The sequence below is a fragment of the Vipera berus genome (genome assembly GCF_964194415.1).
Source record: "Vipera berus genome assembly, chromosome: W".
Classification (NCBI taxonomy): Eukaryota; Metazoa; Chordata; class Lepidosauria; order Squamata; family Viperidae; genus Vipera; species Vipera berus.
Genome location: NC_138210.1, coordinates 19,522,355 through 19,540,392, shown reverse-complemented (window position 1 = coordinate 19,540,392; position 18,038 = coordinate 19,522,355). Strand labels below are relative to the sequence as shown.

Below are 18,038 nucleotides of genomic sequence, written 5' to 3'. Positions count from 1 at the left end.
TGTTCCCAGGTATTGACGTCAGGCTGATAGGTCTCTAGTTTCCTGGATCCATTTTTTTCCTGTTTTGAAGATGGGAACTACATCAGCCCTTATTCTACTTCTGTGGTAGGTCTGCAGTGCTCCAGGATCTTTGAAAGATATGGTTCAGTATTTCTGAGATCACGTCTGCCAGTTCCTTCAGAACCTTGAGGTGTAATCCATCTGGTCCTGGTGATTTGAACTTATCTAGGGTGGACAGGTGCTCTCTTACCATTTTATTGCCTATTTTAACTTATATTCCTAATCTGTTTTTTACGGTACTGTTTTTCATATGTTGGACTTTTTTTTTCCTTTTGTGTAAAGACAGATGCAAAAAATGAGTTTAGCAGTTCTGGTTTCTCCCTGTTTCTCATCACCTTCTCGCCATTTTCTCCCATTAATGGACCAATCATTTCCTTGACTTTTTTCTTTTTTTTACATGTTGAAGGTTTTTTTGTTGTTATTTTTGACTTTTCTCACAAGCCTTGGTTCATTTTGAGCCTTAGCTTTCCTGATTTCATCTTTGCAGGCTTGGGCTATTTGCTGATATTCTCAAGAAAAGGCGTATTATGCCCCAAAACCAAGAAAATAAAAATCTTCCCAAATAATATGCAGTGCTAATACAGAAGAGAAATGGCAATGTAATTAATATATGAGCATAAAGACTCCTTCAATATGTCAACAGCCAAACCATCAGAACAGAATATGTTTAGTAATATGGCACCCACCTTATGGAACAATCCCCCCCCCCCAGGTGACATCAGGTCCATCCCTGATAATGTTCCATATGTCCCTCAAGACCTAGGAGTCCTAGGCGACCTGTGCCTGGTGGTTTATATATATATATATATATATATATATATATATATATTAAATAATGATTTTTATATTTTTAATAATGATTTATATAATTTGATTTATTTAATTGTTGTACACCACCCAGAGTCACATTTTGTGAGACAGGTGGATATATAATTTAATAAATTATATAACTTATATAATTATACAATTATGTTTGTTAATAGTACAAATACCATGTGAATCATAGTAGGTAGGAAAATACCCAGCAAAAGGTATGTGATAGTAAGATATTAGTGAATCCTCTTGCTGAAGGCAGTATGTCCTAAATGATATTCTGAATTCTTGAAAATTATCTTTTAATCAGGAAACCTGATTAAACCTTAACTCAGAGGTCAATACACTTGCCTTATTTGGCATTACAGAATGAATCATAAGTAAACCTTCCTCAGTTTTAAATCCTCATTTTCACTCAATAGAATTTGAAAAATGAGGAAGGTTTGCTTATGATTCATTCTACAATGCTAGACAATGTTCACACTTCTACCCTTCATCTAGCACAAGGAGTTATATAGAATATGTAAGGGTACTGATTTGGACTGTAGTATTAGAAGACTCATATGCCTGCATATCACCTACATCTTAAAAAAGACAAATTGACATTAGGAAGTACTTTGTGCAGAATCTTCCCTAATGCAGATACCCTCCTGAACGATAGTCCACACATCAAGAGGATGTCCAAACTGGAGGAGGTTGCTGTGATCAAGCCAAAAGCTAACTCACATTTAAATCTTCATAACAGAACTGCAAAAGTGTTTATTCTCATTAGGCTGACTCACAGTTCAACCTTCATTTCAGTTTAGTCATTGTTAAATCTGAAATAAATCTATCATACCATCTGTACACTTTTTTCCAGTTCCTGAGGAATTGCAAAGGTAGATGAAGGCGCCGGGGTCAAAGGCCATGCTCCAGCCTGAAAAATAACCAATTTAATATTTTTTTTACCCCAGTTTTTCTCCAAAAGGAATATCATTCTTAAAAAAACATAAAGCAGCTATGGTCCTAAAACAAAACAAAACAAAAACAAAAAACAAAACCAAGATCCAAGTACCATCAGAGGACCAGAGCTGTGAATAACCTTATTTGAAATTATAAACCATAGAAATCCATGGAGGAAATCCATGGAAAACTAAATAAAGGAAAGTCTCCTTTGTCTCGATCCTGGTTCCTGATTCATGAACATGCCCATGTCAATGATCCTGGAAACAAAGCAAAATGCTACAAAAAGACATTTAACAAATTGGCTTTAAAAGAAAAAGTTGGCTTTAGTGGATAATAGCAGAGAAGGTCCAGACTCTACAGTTCGTATTCCTGCCAAAGTCAAGCATTAAGGCAGACATATCAAACTCAAGGCACGCGGGCCAGATCCGGCCTGTGATGTGTTTAGACCTCTCTCTCTCTCTCTCTCTCTGTATATATATATATATATATATATATATAGATAGATAGAGAGAGAGAGAGAGAGAGAGAGAGAGAGAGAGAGAGAGAGAGAACAACAAGATCCACCCCACACTTTGGGACAAATTCAAACAAATCGCTGTCTGGAGAGCTGAAACAGAGACTGCCTACAAAACAGACACACACACCAATAAACTCCGAAGACTAAAGGAACGCCAGAAACAAACCCCTCCTCTCTCACAGCAACACATGAAACAAACTGTGCACAACATCTCAGATAGGATTCTCACCAAAGCCGAAACCAACATCCTGTCTAAAGGATTTAATTTTGCAGTCGCTCCCAAATACATTCCCACGGAAACCATTATATGCGGAGTCGAATCCAGCCTGACCAAAATTAACCCTGACGACGCCAACAAAATCAGACTCGAAGTTACCGACATCCTCTGCACCAGCAAACCACCCAAAAGCAACTTACCCAAAGAGGAACAGACAGCACTACTTAACCTAAAAAAAGACACCAGCATAATCATTCTGCCAGCAGACAAAGGCAACACCACGGTGGTAATGAACTCATCTGACTACCATACCAAATTATCCAACCTACTCCAAGACTCCACATACAAACTCCTCAAGACAGATCCCACCACCTACCTGGAAAAAACCACAAAATCCAAAATAAAAGCCACCCCCATCAGTGAAGAGATCCAGCAAACAATCATTCCCAGAGAAAAATCATCCAGATGTCCTAAGCTCTATGGTCTGCCCAAGATACACAAAGAAGGAACCCCACTCAGATCCATAGTCAGCTCCATAGGCTCACCTCTACAAAATCTAGCCAAATTTCTTGCCAAACAACTACAGCCTTATGCAAATTCCATCACCTCACACGTACAAAACTCATTCCAATTCATAGAGATCATAAGTAAACTAAACTTACAGCCCTGTGACCTACTTGTGAGCTTCGATGTCGTATCCCTCTTCACCCAAGTGCCAATCAAAGAAGCCTTGACAGCTATCCTAAATAAATACAACCCCCCAAAACACATCCTAGATCTGACCAACCACTGCCTATCTAACACATACTTCATCTACAATGGACAAAGATACAAACAAATGGAAGGAGCACCCATGGGATCACCCCTTTCACCTGTCATCGCAAACCTCTACATGGAACACTTTGAAACCCTCGCTCTAGAAAAATCCAACCACAAACCCAAACTCTGGCTCAGATACGTAGATGACACCTTTGTAATCTGGCCACACGGCAAAGAAAAACTGGATGACTTCCTCACACACCTCAATAGCCTACACCCCAAAATACAATTCACCATGGAAACAGAAGCTAACAATCAACTTCCCTTCCTTGATGTCTTAGTCTACAAGAAATCCAACGGCTCCCTAGGACACACTATCTACCATAAAAAAACACACACAAACCGCTATCTGAACGCACTCTCACACCACCACCCAGCAACTCCGTAGCCAAGACACTCATCTCCAGAACAAAACACCTAGCTGACGAACAACACCTAAAAACCGAACTACACACTCTCACTAATGTACTAACAGCCAATGGATTCCAAAGAAACACGATTACCAACTTAATCCGAAGAGAGACACCCACAAAACCCCAAGACAGAGAACAAGAAAATGGCAAAGCCCTCCTCCCATACTTAAAAGGGACCACAGACAGAATCAGCAAGATCCTGTTGTGACTCAGGGCCAGCCTGTGGGTCCGACAGCCGGCTCCGATGTATCGGATGACTCAGATGAGGGGGAGGAGGGAAACGAACCGGCTGATGATGGTTTGGAGGCTTTGCAGAGCCCTCAGCTGGGGACCTCTTCTCAGCTGCGTGAGCCCGAGAGTGCGGAGGAAGATGACCCACAGCTGGCCCTGTTCAAGGACGCCCGACGCAGGAGGCAGTCGAGCAGGAACAAACAAAGAAAGGCTGCGGGACTCCTCGGGAGGAGGCACAGGGAGACCACGCCCTGAGCTCTCTATAAAAGGAGTGTTTGGGGAGGGGCTGGTTGCTGAAAGCAACTTTTCCGCTTGAGAAGACAAGCTCTAGTGTTTTTGTTAACTGCGTAATAAATCTTGGCAGATGCCTTTTAGCCTTGGACGCTCTCCAGTCTCTTCTTTCTGAATAGGGGTTTGCCTTATTACAAGGCCAGAAGAGGGCTGGTTCAGAACAGTTTGCTTTCAGCCACCCACCCCTTATTACTACGATGGAGCAGCTTCTTGCCGAGAATGCCCAGCTCACCCAGCAACTCACTTTGCTGGCAGCTCAGGTGGCTCAACTGCAAGCTCAGGTACATGCTGCACCCCCACCCAGGAGGAAATGTCAGATAGCTATGCCGGATAAATTTGCTGGTAATCCAGAACTGTTTCCTGCCTTCCTGGGACAATGCCAGCTTTTTATCAGCGTGAGAGCAGCTGATTTCCCCACTGACCGAGATAAGGTGGGATTCGTGTTGAGCCTTCTGTCGGGAGATGCAGCTCGTTGGGGCACGCCTCTGTTGGCACAGCCTAGCCCTTTGTTGGATAACTTTGGGGGGTTTTGTGACCATATGCGCCTCATGTACGAGGACCCGATTAAGGCGCAGACTGCCACCCGACGCCTGAAAGCTTTGAGGCAGGGTCAGCGCCCTCTACAGGCCTATATCAGCGATTTCCGGCTGCTTAGCCAGGATTCCGCCTGGAATGAGGCTGCGCTCGTGGATGCCTTTCAGGATGGCTTGTCAGAGGAGATGTTGGATGAGCTGGCCCGCGTGGACATTCCCTCAGATCTGAATGGGCTGATCCATCTTTGTCTGCGGATCGATGCCCGGCTGCAGCAGCGAAAGAGTCGCCGTGCCACCCGACAGACCCCTGCCGCCCCTGTTGTGCGTGAGCCCCCAGTCCAGAGGGAGGAGCCAATGGAGCTGGGTGCCGCCAGGTCCCGTCTATCGGTGACGGAAATGGACAGACGACGATCGGAGGGGTTGTGTTTTTACTGTGGGGACCCTGGACATTTGGCTGCTTCTTGTCCAAAGAAGCGTCAGCGGGCATCAGTGACCAAGCCGGCCCCGAGAAAGTCCCCTGCTTTGCTGTCGGGAAACGGCCCGAGCCCGATCTAGACGGTGTGATAGATCGGACGACCCACCACGACCACGCCGAGCGACGCCATTCCGATGGTGCCTGTGAACCTCCACGGCATTTGATTTTGGAGGCACGACTGATCCTTCCTGGCAAGCCAGAGGGGATTCCGGTCCATGCCTTAATTGACTCTGGGGCTACCACTAACTTTATGGACTCGGCCTTCGTGGCCAAATGGGCTGTTCCTCAGTGTCCGGTGGATCCGCCCATGCTAGTGGAGACTATTGATGGTCGAGTGCTCCTGTCCGGGCCTATTACGGCCGCCACGCAACCAGTGAGTATGGCTATCAGTTCCCATGTGGAGGCCATTCAGTTCTACATCACTTCGGATCTGCACTTCCCCGTGGTCCTGGGACTGGCGTGGCTCCGGGCGCATGATCCACAGATCTATTGGTCTCAGAACTTGGTCACCTTCCCAAGTTTGCAGTGCGTGGACCACACCCGCCATATCTGTGCCGGCCAGGTGGAGGGCTCCTCAGGAGTTTCTTTGCCTCCCGAACTGTCCGACTTTGCTGATGTGTTCAGCGAGTCAGAGGCGGATCAATTACCCCCGCACAGGCCCTATGACTGTTCCATTGATCTAGTTCCTGATGCGCCTCTCCCAGTGGGGCGTTTGTATTCCATGTCGGAGCCCGAGTTGGCTGCATTGCGGGACTTCTTGACAAAGAATTTGGCTCGTGGTTTCATCCGGCCCTCGTCCTCGCCAGTGTCTGCGCCCGTGCTCTTCGTCAAAAAGAAGTCGGGCGAGTTACGGCTCTGCTGTGACTACCGGAAACTCAACGCCATCACGGTGCGTAACCGCTACCCGCTGCCCCTCATCCCCGAGCTCTTGGACCGACTCCGGGAGGCTAAGATCTTCACGAAACTGGACCTGCGTGGAGCTTACAACCTCGTCAGGGTTCGGCCGGGTGATGAGTGGAAGACGGCGTTTGGTACTCGCTATGGACATTTCGAGTACACGGTGATGCCGTTTGGCCTGACCAACGCCCCCGCTGTGTTTCAGCATTTTATGAACGACATCTTTCGGGATCTGTTGGACCAGTTTGTCATAATTTACCTGGACGACATCCTGATTTACTCCCCGTCGCGTGAAGCGCATCATCAGCATCTCCGTCAGGTCCTGCAGCGCCTCCGGAAACATCGGCTGTTTGCCAAGTTGGAGAAGTGCCAGTTCTACCAGGTGACCATCGATTTCCTGGGTCACCGCATTTCTCCTGAGGGCATCGCCATGGAACCGAGTAAAGTTGAGTCGTTGCAGAGTTGGCAACCCCCGCGTCGCGTGAAGGACGTTCAGCGACTTCTTGGATTTGCCAACTACTATCGGACATTCATCCCTGGCTTTGCTGCCTTGACAGCCCCCCTCACCCGGCTCCTGCAGAAGAAGACTCGGTTCCAGTGGAACGCCCCCGAACAACAGGCGTTCCAAGCTTTGAAGGACGCCTTCATGAAGGAGCCCATCTTGAAGCATCCTGACCCGCAACGGCCGTTTGTCGTGGAGGCGGACGCCTCCGACATTGCCATTGGGGCCGTGTTACTCCAGGCAGCGACGCCCAGCGGTACCCTTTTCCCTTGCGCGTATCACTCTCGGAAATTGAATCCCTCGGAGCGCAACTATACCATCTGGGAGAAGGAGCTGCTGGCCATCAAGGCGGCGTTCGAGGCTTGGAGGCATCATCTGGAGGGGGCGCGGCATCAAATTGAGGTCCGGACGGACCACAAGAATCTGGAAAGCCTGCAGACCGCTCGGAATTTGAACCAACGCCAGATCCGGTGGTCCCTCTTCTTTGCGAGGTTTGACTTCCGGGTGCGGTACATACCAAGCGGGCACAATCAGAGAGCGGATGCTCTGTCCAGGAAGCCCGAGTACACCCGAGTGGAAGACAAGCTTCCGCCCAGGACAGTGATCCCCGTCGAGTCTTTTGCTGCGGTGCGGGAGCCGGTGGATATACGGGCTCGGATCCGGGAGGCGCAGCAGCAGGAGGCGTGGGTGGCTCAGCGGAAGGAAGAGGTGGGGCCAGATTCGCCTTGGTCGGTCACGGATGGACTCCTGTATTATCGTGACCGGCTCTATGTTCCGGGAGGGCCACTCAGGGGACTCGTCCTCAGCCAGTGTCATGATAACCCGGCTGCGGGGCATTTTGGCCTGTTCAAGACTCTGAACCTGGTCTCCCGTACCTTCTGGTGGCCCCGAGTCCGACACGATGTCCAGTCTTATGTCACCTCCTGCGTCCCATGCAGGCAGGCCAAGTCAGCGACAGGGGCCCCGCCTGGTTTACTGCAGCCTTTGCCAACGCCCAAGAGACCCTGGGGGGCTGTGTCCATGGACTTTTTGACGGATCTACCCCCATCCTCCGGCTTCACGACAGTGTTTGTGGTGGTGGACATGTTGACCAAGATGGCGCACTTCATCCCCTGTCGCGGCTTACCGTCAGCTCGCGCCACTAGTCGCATGTTCATCCAACAGGTGTTCCGGCTGCACGGCCTTCCCGATAGGGTCGTCTCCGATAGGGGGGCCCAGTTTACAGCCCGCTTCTGGCAGGAGTTGATGCGGGCGTTGGACATTAAGGTTTGCCTCTCGTCCGCGCATCATCCTCAGACCGACGGGGGTACCGAGAAGGTCATCGGCATCTTAGAGCAGTATCTGCGCTGCTACGTTAACCTGCAGCAGGACAATTGGGTGGACTATTTGGCCATAGCCGAGTTTGCCTTTAACAACTCGCAGCACACCTCCACGCAGATGACACCGTTCTTGGCCAACGTGGGTTATCACCCCCGGTTCTTCCCCCTTTCTCCCGTGGACTCACCGGAGCCGGCAGCGAACGAATTCATGGCGGAGTTACAGGCGATCCATCGGTTGGTGCGACGGCAGCTGGAGAAGGCCAAGGCCGACTACAAGAGGTTCGCCGATCGGTCGAGAAGGGATACGCCTCCACTATCGGTGGGGGATCGGGTCTGGCTGTCCACCAGGAACCTACCATCCACTCGGCCGGCGAGGAAGCTGGACCACCGTTACCTTGGACCGTTCCCAGTCGAGGCCGTCATCAACCCGGTCGCCTATCGTTTAACTCTGCCACGTTCCCTGCGCGTGCACCCCGTCTTCCATCGGTCCTTGTTGGTCCCCGAACAACCGGCTTGTCCACTTCGCCAAGCGGAACCTCCCCCATCAGGACCTCGCGATGGCGGCAGCACCCCCGAGTACGAGGTCGCCAGCATCAGGGATTCCCGCTGGCTGAAAGGTCGCTTCCAGTACCTGATCGAGTGGAAAGGGTACGGGCCGGAGGACTTCACATGGGAAGACGCGACCGCCGTTCATGCCCCTGCGTTGGTGACTGCTTTTCACGAACAGTTCCCATCCCGACCGCATCCGGATCGGCAGACCCGGGGGAAGGGCCCTGCGGTGCGGGATAGTGTTGTGACTCAGGGCCAGCCTGTGGGTCCGACAGCCGGCTCCGATGTATCGGATGACTCAGATGAGGGGGAGGAGGGAAACGAACCGGCTGATGATGGTTTGGAGGCTTTGCAGAGCCCTCAGCCGGGGACCTCTTCTCAGCTGCGTGAGCCCGAGAGTGCGGAGGAAGATGACCCACAGCTGGCCCTGTTCAAGGACGCCCGACGCAGGAGGCAGTCGAGCAGGAACAAACAAAGAAAGGCTGCGGGACTCCTCGGGAGGAGGCACAGGGAGACCACGCCCTGAGCTCTCTATAAAAGGAGTGTTTGGGGAGGGGCTGGTTGCTGAAAGCAACTTTTCCGCTTGAGAAGACAAGCTCTAGTGTTTTTGTTAACTGCGTAATAAATCTTGGCAGATGCCTTTTAGCCTTGGACGCTCTCCAGTCTCTTCTTTCTGAATAGGGGTTTGCCTTATTACAAGGCCAGAAGAGGGCTGGTTCAGAACAGATCCTCCAAAAACACAACATCAAAACAGCATTCTACGAAATCCCATGCACCACCTGCCCCACCACATACATCGGACAGACCAACAGAAGAATAAGTGCACGCATTGAAGAGCACAAAAACTCACTCAGAAAGGGAGAACAAACTTCATCCCTGGTCCAACACTTTGAAGCCACGGGACATGAAATTGATTTTAAAAAAACCAAAACTATCGCCAAAATTGAACATTTTAACAACAGAATAATCAGAGAAGCCATTGAGATAGAAAAACGCCCCCACAGCATGAACAAACGAGATGATACCTCTCGCCTACCAGCCATTTGGAAACCCGCCTTGATTGACAGACGAGTCCCAACCACCAAGAATACCAGACCCAAACTCATGATAACATCACATGACATCACCACCACACAACCATTCAAAAAGCAAATCCGAACCCACAATGATAACGACGCACAACCACAAAACAGAAACCTAACTACAGCTGCAACATCAGCCACTTTAAACCCCTCCAAACCACACAATAAGCAAACGGACACCCACTATAAAAACATGGCACCACCACAAACACGAAGCCGAACAAAAGCAGCACAACTCACCAGCTCAGGTCTAAGGCTGGCAGCTGAGACCAGCCCACCCACTCAAAACACACCCCCACCCAATCAGAACACACCCACCATTCAAAACACACTCCCACCCAATCAGAACACACCTAATCCCCCACCCAATCAGAGCACACCTCCACCCACAGAACACACCCCCTCTGGCAGTTTAAAAAAGAGGAACAAACAGCCACTACCACATGCTTCTCCCAGAAGAAGGAAGCTGAAGCCACCAGCCTGAGGATGACGGATGGGATTCCGTCGAAACGTTGCTCCTACACCTTTAGTTCTACGCGGGGAAAAACCCGAATGACCAAAGATCCATATATGTATGTATGTATGTATGTATGTATGTATGTATATATATATATATATATATATATATATATATATATATATATATATATATATATATATATATATATATATATATATATATATATATATATATATATATATATATGTATATATATATATATATGTATATATATATATATATAGTGTGTGTGTGTTTGTGTGTGTGTGTGTGTGTGTGTGAGAGAGAGAGAGAGAGAGAGAGAGCAGTGACAGCGCCAGAGAGGCCTGGGGGAGAGTCAGCTGGAGCTGCGGTGTTGCTGGGGCTTGGCGGGGACCCCAGAATCAGTGCATGCAGCTCCAGCTGATGAGCGCTGTGTGAAAAGGCCAGCCAGGCAGTGAGTGAACACACGGGGGAGGGGAGGAGAGGATATAAAAGTAGGGGATTTGGCAGGAAGGAGGAGGAGTGGGAGCAGAGGAGGTGATAGGGAGGAGAGGCTTCTCTGGGGAAAGCCTGAGGTAGAGAAGGGGACAGCAACTGGCCCTTTGAGGGCAACCAAAATGCTGATGTGTCCCTCAATGAAATTGAGTTTGACACTCCTGCATTAAGGGAACAATCACACTATGTCTGCAGGCTGAAAGTTATGTCCACTTCCCTACTAGCTACTAAAGGTCTTTTACTACTTTACTTTTCTCTCCAGCAGGGGTGTCAAACTGCCGGCCCGCGGGCCAGACGCGTCACGACAAAACCACGCCCACCCCATTGCCGGCAATGGGAAAAAAGCTCCGATACGTCGCACGACGTTACATGATGTCGCGAGTTTGACATGTCTGCTCTCCAGGGTCTTAACCAGTCACAAATATAAAGCATTTAACTGAGTTTCTCATCTTGACAAAAGCAGTCACGGACAATATGAAAATCAGCACTATAGATGGTGCTTCCAAGCATGTCACAAATATGTCACAAGAAATTTTGGGCTGCTGCTGTCTGATATTCTTTTTGCAGCTTCCCATAATTTTCTTGCAGAATTGACTCCAACTCATCCATACAGATGTTTCTGCATTAACACTTTTGTGAATAATGGTCTGTGTTACTGATGAAGTTGTATAAAATACAAAAAGCTGCTATAGAAAGCAAATTTGTGTACAAGAAATTACAAAATATTAGGGAACAGCCCTAACAAGATGTACTCTGCTCAATGGTCATAAAAAGTTGGAGGCTGGCTATAACAGAAAAAAATATTCTGAAAGCAGGTAGTCCTAAAATATAGACCACACTAAGAAACAGAAACCAAGCAAACCAAAAACTACTTTTTTAAGAACAGTATAGTCACAGAATCTTGCAAGCATAGGTAGCTCTCAACTTACAACCACAATTGGAACCAGAACTTCCATCACTAAGCAATGTGGCCATTAATTGAGTCATCATATGATTCATCACAACTGCACCTGATTTATGACTTTTTGTCATGATTTTTAAGTGAATCTCCATGGTCATTAAGCAAATCTGGCTCATTCCATCAATTTTGCTTTTTGGAAGCCAGCTGGGAACATTGCAAATGGCAATCACATGATTTTGGGACACTGCAACCATTGTAAAAACATGACAGTTCCCAATCCTGGGAATTTTGATCACATGAATATAGGTAAGCTGTGATGATTGTAAGTGCGAAGACCAGTCATAAGTCACTTTTTCAGTGCAATCATAACTTTGAATGCTACCTAAACAAATGGGTCATAACTCAGGGAGTACTTCTATGAATATGCTTCCCTTCCTCCCTTTTCTATCTTCATAGAAAAGGGAGGTTGTCTGAGGCATTTTCATAAACCACTTTCTTAACCTGCACTCAAGTCTTATTTATTGATCATTGCCTTTGTGGTGGATCTTCCCTCTGTCCTTCAAGACCATTCTCTATACTCAGTATAATATCTGAAGTGCAGATGCCACAGGAGTACTCCACACATCTCGTACTTGTTTTTGTACAATCAACATTATACACTGTGGACACACACAAATCAAAACACAAATGGACACATTTCTTTATCAGTACCTGAAGAACATATATTTGAAAACTAATTCCCAAATCTACGATGATGTCTTGATTTTTTATGAAATTGTTGAATTTGTTGTTAAGATCTGCACTAACACTCATGTCTGTGTACATTCGATGGAGTTTGCTAGTGAACTCGTAACCACAGGCTTGCTGGAAGAAAAAAAAAGAACACACACATACCAGATTTGTAGCTTGACACTGATAAAGGTTGTAAACATTTAGTGAATGAATAGCCTATAACATTTTTAAAGGAACATAACATATGCACCCCAAAAGTATGTTAAAAGACATATTTCTGACAGAAACTATTTCTGTCTTAAGGAGAATGAGGACCTTAGAAAAAAAGTGTGGTGTCAAAAGTGATTCAATAAATATCAATAAAGATTTAAGAAACACTGCTCTGTATAATACTGACACTGAATAATTTAAAAGTGAAAAGCTACTATTCAAGCAGTATTCATGAATGCCAAATAAATACAGGTGAAACTCGAAAAATTAGAATATCATGCAAAAGTTGGTTTATTTCAGTAATGCAACTTAAAAGGGGAAACTAATATATGAGATAGACTCATTACATGCAAAGCAAGATAGTTCAAGCCATGATTTGTCATAATTGTGATGATTATGGCTTACAGCTCATGAAAACCCCAAATCCACAATCTCAGAAAATTAGAATATTGTGAAAAGGTGCAATATTCTAGGCTCAAAGTGTCCCACTCTAATCAGCTAATTAAACCATAACACCTGCAAAGGGTTCCTGAGCCTTTAAATGGTCTCTCAGTCTGGTATAGTAGGAATCACAATCATGGGGAAGACTGCTGACCTGACAGTTGTGCAGAAAACCATCATTGACACCATCCATAAGGAGGGAAAGCCTCAAAAGGTAATTGCAAAAGAAGTTGGATGTTCCCCAAGTGCTGTATCAAAGCACATTAATAGAAAGTTATGTGGAAGGGAAAAGTGTGGAAGAAAAAGGTGCACAAGCATCAGGGATGACCGCAGCCTGGAGAGGATTGTCAGGAAAAGGCCATTCAAAAGTGATGGGGACTTTCACAAGGAGTGGACTGAGGCTGGAGTCAGTGCATCAAGAACCACCACACACAGATGGATCCTGGACATGGGCTTCAAATGTCGTATTTCTCTTGTCAAGCTGCTCCTGAACAACAAACAACGTCAGAAGCGTCTTACCTGGGCTAAAGAAAAACAGACCTGGTCTGTTGCTCAGGTCCAAAGTCCTCTTTTCTGATGAGAGCAACTTTTGCATCTCATTTGGAAACCAAGGACCCAGAGTCTGGAGGAAGAATGGAAAGGCACACACTGCAAGATGTTTGAATTCCAGTGTGAAGTTTCCACAGTCTGTGTTGATTTGGGGAGCCATGTCATCTGCTGGTGTTGGTCCACTGTGCTTCATTAAGTCCAGGGTCAATGCAGTCGTCTACCAGGAGATTTTGGAGCACTTCATGCTTCCTTCCGCAGATGAGCTTTATGGGGATGCTGACTTCATTTTCCAGCAGGACTTGGCACCTGCCCACACTGCCAAAAGCACCAAAACCTGGTTCAATGACCGTGGGATTACTGTGCTTGATTGGCCAGCAAACTCGCCTGACCTGAACCCCATAGAGAATCTATGGGGCCTTGCCAAGAGAAAGATGAGAGACATGAGACCGAACAATGCAGAAGAGCTGAAGGCCGCTATTGAAGCATCCTGATCTTCCATAACACCTCAGCAGTGCCACAGGCTGATAGCTTCCATGCCAGGCCACATTGAGGCAGTAATTGCTGCAAAAGGGGCCCAAACCAAGTACTGAGTACATATACATGCTTATACTTTTCAGAGGTCTGATATTGTTCTATGTACACTCCTTGTTTTATTGATTGCATGTAATATTCTAATTTTCTGAGATTGTGGATTTGAGGTTTTCATGAGCTGTACGCCATAATCATCACAATTATGACAAATCACGGCTTGAACTATCTTGCTTTGCATGTAATGAGTCTATCTCATATATTAGTTTCCCCTTTTAAGTTGCAGTACTCAAATAAATGAACTTTTGCACGATATTCTAATTTTTCGAGTTTCACCTGTAGCAACTATTGTCACAAGGATACTAGTGGGATAGTGTTTATGATATCCCCCAGAGTAATTCAACAGCATGCTTTTTGGTCCTCATGTCTGGAGTAGTTTCAAACCTTTATTGTCCTATAAGTAGTATAAATAAATGAACTGTCATTAGGTAGCATATTAGAAAGGGGGGGAAAAGCTACAAAGCGCACAGCTCTTCATCCCAAGCCACAGTTTTAGATACCCTCTCAAACTTTCAGGTATTCTGAAATAAGAACCAATTTACAGGAGACCGTAATTAGATCTGTAAACCACATGCAATAAAGTCTATGGAGATTCTCAATCATCCTGGTCATGGTTGTCCCAAAGGTGCTTTTCAAAAGGCAACTGGACTTTCTTGATTTTTTCTTTGAAAGTGTTTTGCTTCTCATCCAAGAAGTTTCTTCAGTTCTGAATTGAAGAAGCTTCTTGGATGAGAAGCAAAATGTTTTCAAAGAAAAAAACCAAGAAAGTCCAGTTGCCTTTTGGAAAAAAGCACCTTTGGGACACATGCAATAAAAGATCATCTCCCAGTTACTGAAAAATTCTCAACACACAGCTTTACATCAGAAACCTCTATTTTTCTAATTTGCATAATCTTAGCAACATCTGCAGATTTTCTTAATATGGAAATTTTCAGCTAGCTAATTCTCATAGCAATTTTCTAGCTGGAAGACAACTAAAATCTATTAGCAGTGTCTTAGTGAATCACCACTGGATATAATTATTAGCAGTCTGAATAAAAGCTCACCATATGTTTAAAAGTTGACTTACAATTAGATTAGCAACTGTTTACAATATGAATAAGTACTGAGAATAGCTGGGTTTATTGTACTGGTAAACTAGTACTTACCTTCAATTTGTTAATCATAGCTTCTTCAGAGTCCATGGACATTGATAAACCATGTATAAGCCGTTTTGCTAACATTCTGGCATAGAACTATGATTAGAAAAAAAAGTTCAGATTTCCTTGCATTTTAAAAGTATTCTCCAAGGGGAAAAATAAAAGCAAATTAATCTTCTATATGATTATTTACCTTTTGAAAAACATCTTTATCATCAACATACTTGAAAACTGTAATGAAGCTTGTAAGTTTGTCTTCTACTTCATTTTCTGTCATGCCTTTTGCTGATTTTTTAAGCAAATTGTCACAATATTTGGCCAGCTCATGTTGGAAGAAAAAGAATAATCATTAAAGCAAACAGCAATAAAGCATAATAATGACAACTGACTAATGGATAAGCAACTTCAGTTAAACAAACAGATGTAGTGTAATGAAGTGATTATCTAAGTTAAAGGACATAACCCTTTATATATTTGTTCTTCAGTTTTACATGCCACTTTGCAAACAGACTCTTAAGGAATCATAATCAGACCATAGTACTTCCTAGAAAAGTCAAGTTTTAATGGCTTTACTAAATCCCACAGGACTGGTGTTGACCTGATCTCAAGAGGGATGCTTTTGCACAGAAAAGAAAGCAATGGAAAAGACCTGTCTTTGTGGTCCCTTACAGGAACACTTTTTTTAGAATGGGGGCCTAAATAGATTCTCCATTTCAGACCTTGTTGGATGGGCAGTTACTGCTGGAAGCAGGTAATTGTGAAGATATCTGGGTCCTGAACTTTGTAGGGCTTTAAAGTGACAACCAGAACCTTGATTTGTACCCTGAAGCCATCTGGTATTGCAGTACAATTCCTGCAATACAACTGTTATCTGGACAAATTGAGATACACCCATAAAACTCTGGCCAGCATTCTGGAAGTTTTTGTCTGCAGAAAAACGTTCAAAATATTGTCTGGCATTCTACACTTACACTTGAGCACATAAATCTAGTATTTGATACTTACCAGCTCAGGAGCTTTGCAAATAGACTTTGGTTCCCTATAGTTCACTATTGATGTTAAACCCTAATTAGGAATGCAAGAAAAATAACTTTTACAAGTTGTGCTAATGTCACAGCACTGACCACACATGTGTAAGCAATATCAATCCAAAATGCTTCCTGACACGGAGAAGCTGGGATTAGGATGTTGGATTAGGACTGGAGAGATCCATCTCCAAGGTTCAATATACCCAATTATGGAATTTCACTTGATGAGTCTGAATCAATCACTACTTCTCAGCCCACTCTCTCTCCCCCACTTCTGTAGTGTAGTCTACAGTGATGGCATAGATACCAATATATTAATTGCTTATTGAATTTTAACACTGTAATGTGACTTGAAAATATATTTTACAATATTTTTAGTAAGATAAGCAAACAGTGGACTAGGTTATAGGGCTTTAATTACACCAGTGCACTGAGTAGGACAAGGATACATGATATCCCCTTGATTGTTTAATTTACTTATGGATAAATGCAGTGGCAGTAGAGGTTGCATGGGTTTGGTACAGGAATACATGTACTTTTGTATGCAGATGATGTTGTGCTATTGGTTGTGAAGTCAAATGATTTTCAGCAAATGTTAGATTGCATGATACAATAAAGGGTATGGATCTGAAAATTAACATAAGGGCAAATTGGAGTAAATGACTGAAGTATATATAAATGAGGAAAAACTAAAGTGGATGAGTTTGTCAACCTTGGGAGAATGTTTACTAAAGTTAGGGAAATAATGGAGAAATATATGTATTTAAGGGACGCGGTGGCTCAGTGGGTTAGGACGCTGAGCTTGTCGATCGGAAGGTCGGCAGTTTGGCGGGTCGAATCCCGAGTGCCGCGTAACAGAGTGAGCGCCTGTTACTCGTCCCAGCTTCTGCCAACCTAGCAGTTCGAAAGCACGTAAAAATGCAAGTAGAAAAATAGGGACCACTACGGTGGGAAGGTAACAGCGTTCCGTGCGCCTTTGGCGTCTAGTCATGCCGGCCACATGACCACGGAGATGTCCTCGGACAAGCGCTGGCTCTTCGGCTTTGAAACGGAGATGAGCACCGGCCCCTAGAGTCGGAAACGACTAGCACGCATGTGCGGGGGAAACTTTACCTTTACCTATATGTATTTTGAAGCAAGAATGGCTTATTAAATTATAAATGGCATGTTCACTAATTACAACTTTAGCCCTAGTGAAAATCCAGACTTATTAAAGCACAATTTCTAGATAGACACACAAACAAGACTGCCCCTTCCCTCTCAATAATTGTTTAACCCAGAAATATGCTAATCTCTCAATTTAAGTGCCCTTTTCTGCAGACAAGCTGGACTGCTAATAGGCTAACACAAAGAAGCATCTTGACTGAATTGTACTTATAGATGTCTTCTAGACCTCATTTAGCAAGGACATCATTAAAATTGGGGGAAGGAAAGAGGAAGAAATTTTTCTTTTTCATAATATGCCTAAACTGGAACTCAGTGGTAGCCTGTTCTTCCTGCTTTGTGACAGATGCAGCTAAGTCTGCATAGCACATCTGAGCATTAGCAAATTAAAAGAAGCTGCAGAAATCAGAGGGCTAGAATGGTATTGGTTTCTTTTATAGGGCAGACTTTGGTTGGCTGATGAAGCTGTTTGGAATTTTCTTATCCCACAGAGCTTTAGATCTGGTTTATTATTTAGGGCTTGTCTGTTAATCAACATGATGTCCCTACAGATAAGTGACTTCTTTTTCATCCTGTGACTAGTTATTGCCTAATTGCATCCTTATGGGCTGGAAAGTTTAACATTTATTTTTTCCTATATGGCAATG

The 18,038-nt window shown here is 45.0% G+C and overlaps 1 protein-coding gene across 2 annotated transcripts in view; it reads right to left on the bottom strand.

Moving 5' to 3' along the window:
* The window catches only part of LOC308676579 (cullin-2-like), a 241,109-nt gene that overhangs the window by 74,000 nt on the left and 149,071 nt on the right, over positions 1 to 18,038 (bottom strand). For both annotated transcript variants that reach the window (XM_081342456.1, XM_081342457.1), the window contains 5 exons: positions 16,205 to 16,264; positions 15,393 to 15,521; positions 15,209 to 15,295; positions 12,252 to 12,404; positions 1,712 to 1,789 (listed from right to left, as the gene is read on the bottom strand). In XM_081342456.1, the coding sequence (XP_081198582.1) occupies positions 1,712 to 1,789; positions 12,252 to 12,404; positions 15,209 to 15,295; positions 15,393 to 15,521; positions 16,205 to 16,264 (507 nt within the window). The remainder of the gene's footprint in view (positions 1 to 1,711; positions 1,790 to 12,251; positions 12,405 to 15,208; positions 15,296 to 15,392; positions 15,522 to 16,204; positions 16,265 to 18,038) is intronic.